This window comes from Merops nubicus, unplaced genomic scaffold (genome assembly GCF_000691845.1).
Source record: "Merops nubicus isolate BGI_N331 unplaced genomic scaffold, ASM69184v1 scaffold641, whole genome shotgun sequence".
Classification (NCBI taxonomy): Eukaryota; Metazoa; Chordata; class Aves; order Coraciiformes; family Meropidae; genus Merops; species Merops nubicus.
This window is the reverse complement of record NW_008590045.1, coordinates 27,371-44,866: the sequence shown is the minus strand read 5'-3', so window position 1 is coordinate 44,866 and position 17,496 is coordinate 27,371. Positions and strand designations below refer to the sequence as shown.

The following is a 17,496-nucleotide window of genomic DNA, read 5'->3' as shown; positions in this document are numbered from 1 at the left end:
TAAAACAAGATTGTTACAACTGACTTAAATATGGACCAGCATTTAATTTTCCTTTAAGCAAAGTATCTGTTCTAGTATCAACTAATTCTATTAAATGCTTGTTGATTTACTTCTGCAGTGCATACCCAGTCTTCTCTAACTAGTGTATAGTATTACAAGTAGTGTGATGTATTGTAATACTGTCTCTGAGGACCTGATATTCTACTACATCAAACTTCTAGCAACCTTTTTAATTTCCTTGAAACTAATTTGGTGACAGAATACCTGACAGCAATGTTTTCCAGCAGGCACTTCAGGTAACTGTGGAAAATTATACAAGTCTAAAGGTAGAAGATTCAGAGTGAGAATGCCAGTGTGTTATGAAAGATTCAGTCATGAAACAAAAGAATGAAAAATTATTTTTCATGAGAGAACTGTGTTTGTACAAACAAACATTCTTATTTGTGCACTGCTGATACTGGAAGATTCAGTAAAAGTAAAGTTGTGTGGAGCAGGCAGGAGCTCAGTCAGGTGCTCTCCTCCCAGTCTCCCGTGCTCATTACTTTGGGTCAGTGGTCTCCGGGGCATCCCTGCTGGTCTCAGGGTCTCGTACTCGTGTCTTTTGGTTGAGCTCCAGTTCCTCCTTCACCATATGTAGTGATGGAGCATATGCTGGCAGCTGCTTCATATCTACAGGACATTCCTTTCCTATCCTTGGAGGACCAACAGTTTCTTTTGGTATCAGGATGCCCTTAAAGAATTACACCTTAGGGCTAGTTGTCTGGGTCAACCTCAAGGATGACTTCCTCTATCTTAAGGCCCACTTATCAGCTCTGTATTGTAGGGACAGCTTTTTAGGAATTAGCTTGTTATCACTGTCAGGCTAGATCTGACTTTCTTAGTTGAACCAGCTCCCTAGAATTCATGAAGGAAATAAGCCTTAGTTTGCTTATTGTGAAGCTAGCATAATATGTTTGAAAAGCAGGTGAGAATTAGACACTAGTTCCATAATTCTCTAAAATCTCAGTGATGAGGTCAAGTATGTGTAACTCTACAGGGATGTTTACAGGAGTCTAAGTGAATTCTTTGCATTACTTGGTCAATGATCTAGAAATCTTCAAAATTCCAAGGGGCATGCAAAATGAGATCATGCAGGTAACCAGGTAAGGTCAGTTTTACTGTTGTGGTTTTTTTTTTTATATATAGGTTTTATTTGGCTTGGAGCTTGTGTTTATTGGTTTTTCTCTTCTATACTGCTACTAAAGCGTCTGTTTATTATAGTTCTTGCAAGTAGTTTTAAAATAGTGTAAAATCTGTTGAGCTGCATGGAGTGATCACTTATCTACAGGCATTCAGGAGGAGAATCCCATTGAGAAGGTTTGCCTGACACTCACTGGCAAGGAACTTAATCAGTTGTTTTATTATGTGAAACATATTTCTTTGGATTCTTTTTTCAGTAATTACAATATTTAAAGGTAAAGTCGAAGAAGTTGAATTACCTGTGGATAAAGTAGACATCATCATCAGCGAGTGGATGGGTTATTGTCTGTTCTATGAGTCAATGTTAAACACAGTCATCTTCGCACGAGACAAGTGGCTGGTAGGTGCTCTGCATGTCCTACTCTTTGCTGGAGCAATCATCATTTATTTTCTGACTGTACAAGCCTTCCCTCTCCCACTGTCACCATAACAAGTCACCGTTACATCTCCAAGCACCATTTTCTAGGCTTTAAGAAACAGATTAACAAAGGGAATCTCAGTGAAGGAGCTTTGCTTTTGATTAACTGCTGGTGAAATTCACATAGACACTTTCTAATGACATGGCTACAGGCTACAAGAGTTGCTGAGATTAGAGCTGATGTGACAATTTGAAGGAAAACAATAAAGGCATGCAGGGGGTGCTTGTCTGGTTTTTGTATGTGCAGTTCAAAATGTGATGTCTTTGTCAGGTGAATAGATTACGAGATCCATTTCCCCACAATTCATCAACAGAAACCTGGAGGGCTAATGTTTCCAGACCGAGCTGCTTTGTACGTGGTAGCAATCGAAGACAGACAGTACAAGGACTTCAAAATTCACTGTGAGTAACAGCAGCACTTCTCTATGCTTGTTTCACTAAAATATTTGCTCTATAGCCACCTACTGTAATCTTTTTACTGGCAAAGTTTTGTGAAAGCCAAGAAACTATGTTGCCCAGGCTAGAATTCCAATATAAACATGAACACTGAGAAAACTAGTCTGGTAATAAATTCAGGAGACTTGCAGTAGTTTAAAATGCATGAATAGATTGATGTAGACCTTGCTTAGAGTTATATCGATACTTCTACCTCTGTTTTAAAATGTGGATTTTGGGAGATTTAGGTTCTGTTGTTGTTTTGATAAATATATCATCCCACATAATTGCCATTAAAACTGATAATATTCTTTTGCCATCCAAGTGCTGGTTTTTGTTTTTAAAATAACAAAACCAGAAAAATTAATAAGATGCAAATGAATTGTAAATTTTAATAAATAAGCCTAGAAAAAAAACCTCACTACTAAGCTTGTCAAGAAGAAAAAAACCTTGTAATTATTTTTTAACTTTTTAAAACCCTTGATGTGAGAATTTTAATTTAAAAATTAACAATCAGAAATTTCCGTTTTACTTTGATATGAAAAAAGTTCTAAACTTTTTTTACTTCACAGATGCATAAAATTGACTTTTCCTTTACATTTAAAATGGCTTTTGTCATGGAAGTTTCATTGAATAGCTGGTGCTGTTGGTGACCTCTGCAGGCCATGTAGTCCAGCTCCTGCCCAGGGCAAGCCAGATTTCACAGTTGGAGCAGGTCATTCAGGGCTCAGCCCTGCAGTCAAGGCTTGGGGACTTCGTAGCTTCTCTGGGCACTTGTTCAAATCCTGAAGCTCCCTCAGGAGTAAATGTGTTTCTGAATATCCAGTCAGAATTCTTCTTGCTGACACTTGACCTCATTGTCCCTTGTCACCTGGAGGGAATCTGACTGACTTGGTGTCTGCAGCAGACAGCAGTCAGATCTCACCACTGGCCTTTGCTGTTCCAGGCTAAACAAACCCAGTTTTGGAAGCTCCTCCTATCTCAGCATGTGGTTCACTTCCATCACCACAAGGTCATACTCTGGTTCACATTCAACTTCTTCCCCAGGTCATCCAAGTTTGGTTTTATTTCTTCATAATAGTTCTGATGAAATGAATAATCTCTACTTTATTTCACTCTTATTTTAATTTTTTCTTTCTCTATTTTTCTAGAGCTGCTCAATTTCACTTAAAGGCATTTTCCATTGGGGGGAAAAAAATCACAAAATTCCTAAACAATTTCATTCACTAAGGCCATATGCAAAGGCTTGGGTAAAATTACTGGGTTCTGGGTTCTGTCAACCTTTAAATGAAAATGCCTAATTCCTCACTCCCTGCCTTGCAGTTCCCAGAAAAGAATTCTGGTGTTTCTGTGTTTAAGTTCAGTGCCAATATAGAGAACTGCTGGTTTGGGTCCTGAGCAGGCCCAGCAGTGAGGCAGTGATGAGAAGTCTGTGCAGGTGCTGGGGAGAGTTTATATCTACTCCTCATGTGCAACCTAGATTTTTCTCCTCATTTGTGGGATGCCCTTGACAGCTAAATTCCTTACAAAATTTACAGATTCAAAAGGATATGAGGCATCCATTCTGCAAAGGAATTAAAGCCCTTTTGGCAAAAAAACCCTCCCTTATGCATTCTTTCACCTTTGCTTTTGAACCCCTTCCTTTCTAAGCCTTAAGCCTTTTTTGTTTTCTCATAATCAATACATCTGTCTTCAACTCAGTTATTTTTTCATAAATAAAAATAAATGTTTGGGACACTTTTTCTCCTCTAAAATATTTTTCTGTAAGACACTTTCATTTCTGATTTCCCCTATTTCACTTCCTCCCTCACTTTTTATACCCCTATGTATATGCAATTTCAAAATCTGCAGATTTTTTGCTCACACTACATTTCCAGTCACAGTCCTCTGAGAACATCAGTAGCTCAAATGCTATGCTGTGGAAAAAAGAAAGACATTTCAAACATGCCTACTGCTGCTGTTTACCAGTTTACCTTGCTTGTGTTCATTATTTTAAAGTTCATAGTATTCACTTTAGACTTTCAGATGGAGGATTAAGTGGACCTTAATACAATTCATAAGATTAAGATTTCACTTTGAAGGTTTTTTTTTTTCATTTTGTTAACCAATCTTAAAAGCAAAGCTAGCTTATGTTTCCATGTTTTCATTTTGCTCAAGAAAATAAAACCTCAGCAAGATAAGAAGCTTTTATTGGAACAATCAGAAGACAAGCTCAAATATGGAAGATCAGCATGGCTTTTAAATCTTGTAGAAGGTGGACGTTTTGCTTTTTTGTCATGATGTACATGCAGATTAAAACTTGGATGCCCCAGATATTGAAACACCCTTGTAATTCTACTGCTGCCAGTAATTCACTTGCCGGAACTAAGACTCCTTAAGGAAAAGAGCAGTCTATAAAAAAAGGAAATATTAACCAGAAGGGACAGGAAAGGGTGGAGTAACCTTAGCAGCTATTCCCAAGTGTCCTGACATAGTATATGATTTGGCACAACATGTTCAGATAGCTAAAGCCATGAAAGTCATCAACAAATCTCATGTAACACAGTTTTTGGGACAAAAAACCCAACGTAAAGCGCAATGGCCACTTGTTCAAAGGTGTACATTGAGGGGTTATTTTGCCACAACTGCATTGTCTGTAAAATAGCAAAGATGACATAAACAGCTGGGGCAGGGAGCAAAGAGCTAAACAGGAGAGCAAAAGTTAGGGGATGGTAGAAATTCTTTCCAATAAGAGATGCTTTGAGAAACAAGATATAGTTTTATTATTACTGCTAATCTTTGACACATCCATTTGCATTGACAGGGTGGGAGAATGTGTACGGCTTTGACATGACCTGTATTAGGGATGTTGCCATGAAGGAGCCTTTGGTGGACATAGTAGATCCAAAGCAAGTGGTGACCAATGCCTGTTTAATAAAGGTTTGGTAATTCCAAATATACCTAATTATGAATGTTTACACCTAACTGTAGGATTCTTTGGGACGTGCTGCTTATGTCTTACTACTGTCTTTGTATGCTTCTAGCTGCAGAAGGCATCATCATAGCTTGCTATGACAATAAGGAGGAAAATTGTGTGGTTTTAGATTAGTCAATACTAGCATGTTGTGTATCTCCAGTACTGTCCCCTGAGCTAAGCATGATACCTTGAGCACTTACAGAATATCCAAAAGCACGATGCTCCTTGCAACTCACCTGGCTACTGGTAACTGTACCCTAAGACTTACAAATTGTACATGTGCAAATACTGGATAAGTAGAGACATGGTGTGTTTAGACATGAATTTTAATTGCCCTATGTTCCTGTAAATAGAGGTTGGAAATTACTGATGATGCTGAGGAGAAGGGGTGAATTAATTCTCTCTGCAGTTAGAAAGAGTTAAGCATCAGTTTCTGCATTGGTCAGCTCTGATGAAATAACTAATTTACACCAGAGTATGAGATCAGAATTGGAACCTAATTTATTTGTGTAACTTCCTATTTCTTAGACTTATCCAGAATATTACTATGCTCTCCTATCCCCAAAAGACAGTTTGGTTTGTACCCTGTTGTACATACAAGACAGAATGGTCACTGCTCCCTCTTCACGAGAACAGGGTAAGAATCCATAGCCTGCAGGAACACATGAAAGCTCTAAAATTCCTTCCCTGTGAACGAATTCTCCTCATGTAGGACTGTTCTCATGGATAGGGCTATTACCATCAATAGCAGTGGTAATCAAGTCCATGAGTCCAAAAATGTGTTCACTGAGTTCTAATTTTTCCCTTTCATTTTCTATCAGTAAGAAACACAGCATTAAGTATTTCCATATGCAAAAAGGAAAGACATACCTCTAGTCTGCAGAACCTTTACTGAAAGGAAAAAAAACAGCCCGAAAGAGAAACTCCCTGTGAGTACGTGTGTGTGCACAGTCCAGCTGCACCCAGGGGAGCACAGGAGGGTTGTGTCTGTGAACAGCCTGAGCCAGGGCAGTCTGGAATTGCAGCACATACAAAGTAAACAGCTAGCTGCACAAACTGTGGCTGGAGAGTGAGAGGTCAGGGGGCAAAATGGGTTGGCTTCTCTGTAATAAAATGTTAGAGAAGCTGCATGCTCTTCAATGAAGTGCAAATCTAACACTTTAGAAGTTCTTTGAAAGTAATTTGGTTTAAGAACGACAAAATTTTTCAAACTGTTCTTTTTCAAGCTTTATATTTAATTCTGCATGGCCTGCCATCTTTTGTCTGTACAACGAATAGAGCCCTATCATGTGGTGGCACCTGGGGAGCAAAGCAGGGAGTAACCACACAGGCAGAAGGCACTCTTCATTCCAAACTCTACCCTGTTAGAGAGAGAATTGTCGATGAATAGCAGGAGGGAGGGAGGTTTGCTTCTGTTCAGGCTAGCAATATGGAAGCAGGAAAAACTGAAGCTGCATTTACTTTAAAAATTTTATTTACTTTTGCACATGGTTGATTTCTATAAAATGCATTTCTTTGATCCTGAAACTATTTGTGAATTCAGGGAATATTATTTGCCTATGAAAATATTCGAGAGTAAACAAAGCAATAATGTTTAATTATTCAAATATGTTGTTTTAGCACTTCAAGATGGTGCAGCTCATTCCTGTTCGATTCACAAAGGGATATTTTAGGGGTGTACGGATCCAAACCCAGCTAACTTAGGATGCCTACCAGATGAGTCTGGGTTCCCTGTGTATTAGTCAGTAGATGGACTAGGCACTAGATACATTCCTAACAGATCAGACAGTTATTTCAGTTCCCAATTTAGATGCTCTGGATTATTCTACAAAATCAGCAAAATAAAACATCAACCCCTGCATGCTGTGTAACCATGACAGAATACTGGAGACTCGAGTAAAATGTCCTCATTTGTACTGTTCAGGAACTGAATGTAACCCAAGTCTTGAATCCTTCAAGGAACTCTGCCCGTGAAGCCACAGGCACACTGGGGGTGGTGCCTGCAGGGAGTAGAGCCTCTTCTCTGGAGGGGAAGCAATTCCCCTTTGAGTGATCTCTTGAGTATATCCCAAGGGCATAGGAATTTTCCTATGCCCAAGCAGGAGCCCTTTGAATTCCAAACCAAATTAGTCAGGGAGGGTGGTAGGACCAAAGCATCTTCAAACCACCGAAATCAATAACTGATCTCACAAAAAGAGTGTCCCTGAGAGGGCTTCCTGCTGTCAGTAACATTGCCTGAAAAATGGAAGAGTTTGTTTCAAACTCAGTAAAACAGTTGTGTTTTCTTCTTTGATCCCCTTGCATGTTAGAGAAATACAAATGGGTTTGACCCAAACCTTTTTCTCCATGTTAATTTTGATTTGGTGCCAGCACCAGAGACTACAATAACAATAAATCAATTGTTCACATAGCTGTAGAAAAACTTGGAATGAGACAGTGACAAAAACTCACAAAACCAAACAACTATTAAGAATGTTGCATGTAGTTTATAATGAAAAATACTGCTGTACTTTCATTAATATCATAGGACCATAGAATCACTATGGTTGGAGGTCTACCCCATCTAGCCACAGAGGAGGGGGTGGAGGGGAAATAAATCTACTTTTAGGCTCCCATTTGTCCCACACTTTCCAGGAAGAGTTTAAAGCTCCTGCAGGTCACACACCACTTTAAGATTACACAGCTGAACCCCACTTAAAGCAGAAACTGCCTTCCCAGCACACACACACACAAAAAAAAAAGTGAAACATTCTTATTTGTGAGAGAACATGCCATAATAAAAACTAACAACAAAACCCTTTATGCTCAAATATCCAGGTCTTTAAGTAATTTCCACTGTTTTTGAAATATCATGATTCACCTGTATGAAGCCTTATTTCAAAGGACCTGCAGTATTTTCTGCAAAAAGGCACTGTTGCTTAGAGACCCAGCCACATAGGTGAGGCACTTGTCTGTGAGCTCTGGTTAGTCCCGTGGTCTTCCATAGTAATCTTCACCCAAGAGGTTTAGGACAAGGCATTCCTCAAGAGTTTTGCTCCATTGCAGCTTCAGTGAACACCCTAATCCCATTCCTTTCTCCCAGCTTCTCCTAAGGTAAAGCAAGAGGCACCTATGCCACTGATTTTCCATCTTCCTTCAACTGCTCTATTTTTCTTCTCTACTCTTATCATCACATGAAAATCTACTTTCCCTTTCCTAAGTGACTTTCCCTGTCGCTCTTTTCTTTCCAACAATTCTCCCTGCAGCCTTTCCTTTCAGCATCCTCAGATCTAACTCCACTTACTCCCCCACTGTCACCAAAAAACCCCAAAACCAAACAAAACCTGAAACAACACGCTAATAAGTGTTAGGCATTTCCTTCTGTGCAAACAGGAAAAGACAGCAGAAGAAGGGCCCTGGCAGAATGATGAGGTCTCTGCTGTCTAATAAGTCATAGCTATGTTTGCTACCCTATTATTTAATCTAATAGAAAACCAATATATGCTGCAATATCTAGTCAGAGCAATCTTAGATATTCCATTATTCCTTTCACTGCTCCCCTGAAACACCCTTAATTTAATTTTGCTTCTTCTCTCCCCACATGAATACTGTTAGTTCTTTTCACTTAAAAAAAAATTTAAAAAGTTATTTTTCTTTTGGAAAAGTGAATGTGTTTTAGGGGCTGACTGTTGCATTCAGTGCTCCCCTCACACACGTACGTCTGTGTGCAGTTGGCAATATAGGTCATCTTCTCAGTGCTTGTCAGAAAAGAGGGTTTGCCTGTTTCTCCTTTCCCTAGCAATTAATTTTACTTCTCAGCCTTCAGATCAATGGTTTTCCTGAGGCTTGTACCAATGCCATCTGTCCTCCAGCTTCGACGTCCGTCCACACCTTCCCCTGCTGTGACTCTTCACAGCAGTGATGCTGTGACACTGCCTTCACCAGCACGGGGTGACCGTTTCCCTCTTTGGCCAAGCCAAGGCAGCTGGTACAATGGAGAGAGGAAAGGGAGGAAAACCCCAAATCAAAAAAAAAAAAAAAAAACACAACAAAAACAATCGAACAAAAAATGCCACCAAAGCCAGACACTCACTGAGATTTGATTCTTTAACTTACCTCCATGCTCACACGCTCATAGCTGAGTAAGCTGCCTGGGAAAGGGACCAGGAGAGGGGGTGGTGGCAGAGGACAGCCAAGAACCGTTCCTTTCGTGTGAACACTGGACCTGTCTGTCTGCAACAGGGACACGTGGCGTGGGGTGGCGTGTGGCCTCCCCTGCAGTGCCTCAGCCTGGACCTCCGCATTTAGCTGGCAATTCTGACAACTTCATTGTTACTCAGCTTTACTCTTCTTTTTTTCTTTTTTTTAGTGAAATTAAGAATTGCATTTTCACGAGACCATGCTTAACTATGCCCATTTTGTTCTTGTTTTCAAAATCAGAATGAAATCTGTGAAATCATGACTTCTCCACTTATTTTATGCAGAGATAGTATTTGTCCCTCATGCTATTAGCTGTAGTTAACATTCAATGAGCAGTGACATTTAATATAACAGTATATAGTAGTCAGAGGACAATTCAAAGAGATCACTGAAACAGGATCAGGCCAGTTTCAAAACTATATTAATTAGTAACCCCCCTATTTGCCACAAATCTTGCATAGTAAAAAAGGCATGTTTCAGTCCTTAAAAAAACTACTGCAAAAGTGACCACCATTCTATCTAGCACATCTGTTCAATATTTCTGAAACATTTTCACTAACTTCTCTAATAAAAATGGCTCCTACTGCTTTTGATCCTGCTTCAGTCTGCAGAGCCAACACAGCTCAGAGAGAGGGAGCAAGATCCCTTTTATGTGTCTTATCATCAGCCTTAATTCGCAATTTCCTCACAGTGATACCAGTAAATAGCCACCAAATATTACAGAAACCTGCAGCTGGCACCCACCAGTCCAGTCTAGCCTGTCAAATTTTGCAGGCTGCTGTGGGAGCCTGCCAGGAAGCATAACAAATTCTTATTCCTAGTATGCTTTTTAAAAAAATAAATTATTTTGAGAAAACAAACAAACCAACCCCAAACCCAAATGATAACTCCATTTTAATGCTGTCCCAGTGGTTAAGTTATTCTTGAACAATATTGCTAATCAGATAGGCCAAAAATATGGCCTCTTTAAATCATCTCAGCAGCTCAGTTTTCTAAGCTTCAGACACATGATGCATGTTCCATGCAGAGACCTCAGTAACTGAAATGTGGCTGCATCTTTTGATGTCTGTTTTTGCAGACTTCTCTTATAGAATGCAATTGCTAAGAGAGCCCAATACTGTGCCCTGAAGAGGCTAAAAGAGCCCTCCAGGTTCTGCTCTCCATGTTTGCAGCGTGAGTCTGATAATGCTGGTGAGGTCAGTGATACGATTCCTGCCTTATGTTGATAGAGTAAGAGGAAATTTGGAATTTTGCCTACAAAGCTTCTGTTTCTCTGTATGCATGAGCAGTTTTATTGTTAACAACGGCTTTCCAAATAATAGAGTGAAAGATATTTTGGGGATATCTGTCTCTTGCTTAATATGCCCTTGACAAGGACAAGAAGGAGAGTAAAGGCAGAGACATTTAGTGCACCAATAGGAAAAATTCCCCTTAGCATTAGAATGCACTTAATAATATTTCAGACTTAGTGTCCTCTCTATCATGACTGTGAGTTTTAGAAATGACACAGATAACAGCAATATTTTGCTGGAAGAATCATATCCATCTAAAAAAGCTCTGGTTAAGCCTTGAACAGTAGGATTTAAATAATGATGGAAATAAGCAATCTTGGAGACTACATCATTGCTCCCAACTGTCGCAATCAGGCCATAGTTTAATTTACAAGATTTCTTTCTGTGTAGTTCAAGAACATGAACTAGATGAGTTAATATTCTTATGAGAATATAATAGAAATCAAGAACTTATGCTTACTGTTTGGGATCAGTTATCTGGCATCCATCTAGAAAGCAAACCCCTGTCATGCCTCATGCTTGACATAGCCAAAGCACATTTCCTTCCAGAGATGCTCAAACAAACCTGAAGTTTATTTTTATTAAAAACCCAACTCTGCCATCTTTGCTCATGTTGATAGTCCCTAGTGATAAAAGGTCTTATAACTGGAACCTGTATCTCCATTTCAACACCCATTGTGCCTGTATTTGTCAAAGCACGTTCTTACCCTGGTTTCCTCTGACTCCTGCAGCCCCTCCCTGCCATTCCCAGCTCTTCTGTGAGTTGGCCTCTCTTATCACACTCTGTCTAGTCAGGTAACTGGATCGTTTTCTAATTATTTGATATATTCCAGTGTACCGTTGATTTCTTGCAGTGTTAAAGGGCTGACAGTTGTCTTTGTTGCTGATCATTAAATAAAATGCTTAAGTACGTCACTTAACTAAGCTCACAGACATCTCCATGTAAATGCCTCTTTCTTTCTCCTCACAACAGGAAGTAGATATTTATACAGTGAAGACTGAAGAATTGGCATTTACTTCTGCATTCTGCCTCCAGATCCAGCGTAATGATTACATTCATGCCTTGGTCACCTATTTTAATATCGAATTTACAAAGTGCCACAAGAAGATGGGATTTTCTACAGGTAATCTGTATTTCTTTTAATTTCATTTCTACTCTATGAATATACCAGTGCTATGGATGTACAGGGAGGTACCACCAGCTTTGAACTTCAGTGATAAAGGTTATTTTAATTTTGAGGGAGGTGAGCAGGATGGGGAAAGGACAGCTGCTTGTAGGAATTCTGCAAAATTCCTTCAAAAGAGCCAGGATTTCACTGTCAAGCTATCTGAGCTTGTCTGTCGAGGCTAGAGCTCAGCAGGGATTATGACCTAGGAATTTACACCCGTCACCAGCTTTCCGTAAATCCCGTGTCCAGTTTCTCAGGTTAGACAGGGAATTGTGAGCTCAGTAAGAGACAGCAGCTCTGCATCCCAGTTGCCCCCAAATGCAAAACACAACAGAAGCTCCTCCTTGTCTGATTCTAGAATAAACCCATCATTTTCTTCCAACATATAACCCCACACATACTGCTTATGTAAATCAGCTCTAGCAACCCAAATGTGGAACTCTGACTTACCCGGGTGTGCAGACACTTAACAGAATAACTCCATTCCTGTAAGGCACCGTTTACTGGGGTGAATAGACAGTGTTGTAAGAAATGTAAAAACATTTAAACCTCTTTAGCGACAGGAACAACAAATTACTGTGGGTGCTTGGTTAAAGTTAGTACCATTACACAACTCAAACAAGTGTAAGTGGGACTTGATGTGAGTTAAATATGGTTCATAATCTCCCTTTTCTCCCTCCACAGGAGCTCTCAACCCTTTACACGAGATTCAAAGCTCAAATTACTTTGCTAAAATACTTACTTGTATTTGATTCTAGAACTATAACCATATGGATGATGTTATTTGTTACCTTGTATTCTTCCTTTTTTCAGTAACCATGTTTTCCTGATTAGTCTATAAATGTGTTGTACTACAGTATTTCCCACACCATGATAAGCATCAGTATGTGCTGGGAAGCAAAGTGTAGCTCGGGAGACATGAGCAATCTGTGAGGCACTGCAGTGGTATCCTGAACTGCTAATGCTTCTGATTTCATGCTGAAAAAAATTATCTAAGGTGGAAAAGTTAGGTTTTAGGCATTTGGTTTTTTTCAGCAGAAGGCAAACCATTAATCTTTTCTAAAAGATAACATAGTCAAACCTCCAGTTTTCCATGAAAAATATCTTTGAAAGAATGGTGTAGTTACTATGTTGTGCTGTTAACTGAAGCCTAAAGGAGGTCTGCTTACACTGCCAGAGCTCCATGAGAGGTGTTTTATATAACTCAGAATGCAGCTTCCTGCAAAGGAGCCAGTGGAATGTGTTTCTGTTTTATGTGTGCATGTGAACGTACATATTTTAAGAAACATCTGTTGAAAAGATTAGGATAATTGCTCCAAATCTATTCTATCCATATAAGATCCTATACTGCTGGTAAATGATGGAGAGAGGCTTGGCCAGCTCCTCCACCAGCTCCCTCAGCGCTCTTGGGGGGATCCCATCTGGCCCCATGGACTTGTGGGTGTCCCATTGGCTTAGCAGGCCCTTCACTACTATTTCCTGGATGAGGAGGGGATTATTCTGGTCTCCATCCCTTTCTTCCAGCTCAGGGGACTGAATACCATGAGGGTGACTGGGCTGACTGTTAAAGACTGAGGGAAGGAAGGCATTCAGTACCTCAGCCTGTTCCTCATCCCTGGTAGCAGTGTTCCCCTCACATCCAGTAAAGGATGGAGATTCTCCCAGATTCTTTTTTTAGTTGTTAAAAGTTTTGTAAAAACTTTTTATTATCCCTTGCAGTGGTGGCCAGGCTGAGTTCTAGTTGAGATTTGCCCCCTAATGTTCTTTCTAAACGCCCTAAGTCCCTGTACTGTCCTGAGCAGCCTGTCCCTCCTTCCAAAGTGGTAGACTGGAATGTGAGGAAGCACCACTTTGTAGATATATCATTTTTTTAATTCTGAAGAAAGTAAGTGTGTGATTTTTAGTGGACTGGAGGCCCAGGTGTGCCTCTGTTCCACACAAACACCCTGTCAACGGAGCACAACGTTCCAGACATGTCAGGCTTTTCTAAGGAGGACCAGGGCACGGGCACGTGGGCACAAGATAGCTGTGAGGATGGACAACAGACCTTCAGTCCAGTTTGGGTCTCACACTTCCAGTCAGACACTTTTCAGAGGTGTGTTCAAATGGAAAACAGATTCTGGATCTGAACTACTGCAAGATCTCTCCGTTTAGCAACTGAGATTAACAGTCATTAAAACTGTCTAGGCACAGTTTTAGACTCACAGCCACAAATTATCTGGAAAAATACTTTTCCTTTGGAAGATAGCAGCCTGCCAACAGTTTCTGACAGAAGTTTGTGTTGGTCTTCTGATTCTGGAATTTTGAAAAAAAACAAACCCCAAACTGTCCTGACAGTTATTTTAAAAAGCTTTGTTGTTTCCCGAGTCACAAACAATTTCTAAAGCAAATTTTTTTTTTTTTAAACACTGATGTTGAAATGAAATTAGATCATTGTTTTATTAAATGGTGTTTATATATAATTAGCATGATTCATTGCAGTGAGCCTGTGTCTGTAGTCAAAATAGTGACTGGGGAAACAAATGGAAGAGAAAAAAATTTATCAGAGGCTTTTTTTCCAGATGGGGAAGTCTCTGAACTTGTACAATTATTCTTAAATTCCTAGATGCTCTTAACTGCATAATGCTAGAATATGAAATAACCAATGCAAGGTCATTAGGGACTGCTCAAAGATTTGAAATCAGGAATGAAACCAAGTAAGTAAAATAAAAACATGAAAGAGCAGAAGATCATCAAAATGCATCTGCTAAGCAAGAATAGAAGTTAATTTAGACCAGTATCCATCTGTGGCAAATTGCCCATAGAATATGCTTTTCAAAAGTCCAAAAAGAGGTCAAGGTGCAGGTGTCCTTTCTGCAGCTCTATCATCCTGGAAACTATAAAATCTGATGTTCTGGGATCATGAGTCAAACGTTTCATCTGTATCATTGCCATTAATGTTTTTTGATGAACCTTTCTTTCATGGTTTTGTGTAATTGCTTTTTGAACTAATTTAGGCTTCTGACTTTCAAAGCACTTTGTGGTAAAGACTTTCCCAATTTGAATGTGTGTGGGTTGAAAGGAAAGCATCAAAACCAGCACTTATCATGCCCAGTAACCCCCCTTGTGGAATCCTTGTTGCTGGATGTGATTGGCATCTGACATATTCCAGTAAAAATGAGAAGGCAACCCACTGACATTCAATAGAATCGTGGTGTTATAAAGCACATTTGCTAATATACTATATAAATTAAAGCATTCTATGAGAAGAAATGCTTTTTTTCCCAATTGTTCCCGAGTTTTCATCTGAACTGTAAGACAAAGATGAAATTTCTATAAATAACACTCGTATTTTTTAGCACCTGATGCTCCCTATACTCACTGGAAGCAAACTGTCTTCTACTTAGAGGACTATTTAACTGTGAGACGAGGAGAAGAAATCTATGGGACTATATCCATGAAACCAAATGCAAAAAATGTGGTGAGTCAGCATCGGTGAATCTAATTCCAGCTCTCTTGATCACAAACTGTAATCAAAAGTACATAAAATGCGTGTAAGTGAAACAATGGGCATGCTAAAGGCTCTAAATTAATGGGTTTTAGTAAGATCTCTAATCACAGCTTTGCCAAAGCTGGTGACAGCAATGATAATGCAATGCTAATGTTACACAGCTCAGCCTGCAAACCAGCTAGCACAGAGAGGAAGAAGTGATTCCAGTGCCTGACCAAGTCAGGTGCCCTCTGCAATCAGCTTGGCTCACATTTTGTGACACAATTAGGCAAGGGTCTCCTTGTGCTGTCACTAAAATCAGTGGCAAGATCCCTTCTGACAACACAGGATGATCAAAAGTATTTCATTTGTAGCCAGGTTTCCCACTCAGTGCCCAGGAACTCTGGTTTAGCAACTCCCTGGGCACATGTACTTGAATTCACTAATCAAGTGAAATGGCTGTTTAAAAATTGTGGCTTTCCACAGAAAATACGTCAGGTTTTATTGAAGACTAAAACTAAAGCATGACTGATGAAAACTTCCTCAATTTATGTGCTACAGGTTGAATCCCTCCCCAAGTATGTCAGTTATTCAGTGTTTCTTTTAACTTGTAAGGAGACTACGAGGCATGGTCTGATGGACAACCTATGCCTGGACAGAAGAGCAAGACGTGAGAAGTGTGGCTTCTGGTAGAAACAGTAGCAGCATTTTCTGCCAAAAACCTTAGGCAGAATCTCTCCATTTTCCATTACAACATACAGCCATTAAAATAACCCTGGTTATAATTTGTCCATGCAGTTGTTGTAATTGTTGAAATACTGCATTTGTTGATTGCAGCAATTCTTGACATTTCACTGCCTTCCTTTTTTTGCATTACTTTTCCTTTTTTGTACTGAGTATAGATGGGATATTGTTTTCATAGTAGTGTTGGTACACGGAAAGAAATAAAAAACGAAATAATCTTGGCATTAAAACAAACACATTCACTCCTGAACCTACCACTTGAGGCGAAAGTAGAGGGAAAGTCTGTTTCCCACCTTTATTTTGTCCCTGAGAGAATGGAATGTTTTCTTTTGGGTTGAACTCATCAATTTTCTTTGGATGGAAAAATGAAGAAAATATTTCATATTTTCTTTTGCACAGCAGTAAGCACCTGAATGCAGATTTAGGTGCTGAAATGAATATGTCCTTGATAGTTATCATAAGGCAGAGAGACTACCTTGGTTCAAAAGGAGCTTTGTTAGAGCTTTGTTCTTCTGAAACGTGAAGCCTTTCGAAAGCTTGTAGAGAGACAGCTTCATTTTGTAGGGCTATGTAGTGTCTCTTTCCAAAAACCATGTCATAACATAATGAACGAGTGAAGGCTTCTCTACAACAGGAAGTTTACTAGATCTGTCCTGGAATAACTCCTGGTGTGAAATCCCTTCACCCTAGACTAAGAGTATCTCAATGGGATACCCTTAAAAAATTGTTTTAGAATACATACAACAGCACAGCGTTTCAGAAGCTTCCTAGCTGTAACCAGGACACTGTAGCAGCCTTCAGAAGAACACAGAAATATGCCCTAGACATAGACTGCATGGTGAATGCTGTTACACAGCCTATATCCTGCATTTTCAGTGTTAGCAACACATAAAACCAAAGTAGGTTAGAACCCTCAGTGGGTATCCCTTGGATCTGCAGGTCTTTCCAACCCAAGTGTTGGTAACTGAATTAATACACTAAACTTACGGTCTTACTTACATGTTTAAATCTTTTTACAGCGTGACCTGGACTTCACAGTAGACCTGGATTTTAAAGGACAGCTATGTGAAATGTCAGTGTCTAATGACTACAAAATGCGCTAGCGAGAAACCTGTCAGAGACACAAAGGAGAATTTTATCAAGTCCCGAATTGCTGAACTTCAAGCTGGGAACAACTGCTCACAAGATTGTTACCTTAAATCCTAGAATGTTTACTCTGATGGAAAGTGGCAATCTGACCCTGCCTGCAGGTCGTACAGGGGGCTGGGATCCCACTGTGAATGTACAGTCTATAGAACTGTAGCTTTTGTCAAACATATAGGAAAAATAAGCAACAAGTCTTGAGTTTTCTGGTTAACTTTAGAACGGCAGAAGATGCATATACAAACTGTACTACTTACTGTGAATTTCTGGTTCTTCCAAGCTTTGCATGTTTAAGATGACTAGGGCAGTTTTCTCACTATGAAAGGCCAGTACAGCACATTACTGTAATAGTATTACTGGACTTCAATATAAATCAATATATATATATTGTACACGAGGAAAAAAGAATCATTTCGTAATAAGAATTTGTTTTGTGATTATTTATTTATCAT

At 39.5% G+C, this 17,496-nt stretch overlaps 1 protein-coding gene across 1 annotated transcript in view; it reads left to right on the top strand.

Annotated features, from left to right (window-relative positions):
* Positions 1–17,257, top strand: part of LOC103782034 (protein arginine N-methyltransferase 8) — a 32,765-nt gene extending 15,508 nt beyond the window's left edge. Inside the window, exons 4-9 of the mRNA XM_008949766.1 lie at positions 1,437–1,579; positions 1,972–2,059; positions 4,896–5,011; positions 11,493–11,643; positions 15,027–15,148; positions 16,921–17,257. Coding sequence (XP_008948014.1) covers positions 1,437–1,579; positions 1,972–2,059; positions 4,896–5,011; positions 11,493–11,643; positions 15,027–15,148; positions 16,921–17,004 — 704 coding nt within the window. The 3' untranslated portion in view covers positions 17,005–17,257. The remainder of the gene's footprint in view (positions 1–1,436; positions 1,580–1,971; positions 2,060–4,895; positions 5,012–11,492; positions 11,644–15,026; positions 15,149–16,920) is intronic.
* The last annotated feature ends 239 nt before the right edge of the window (positions 17,258–17,496 follow it).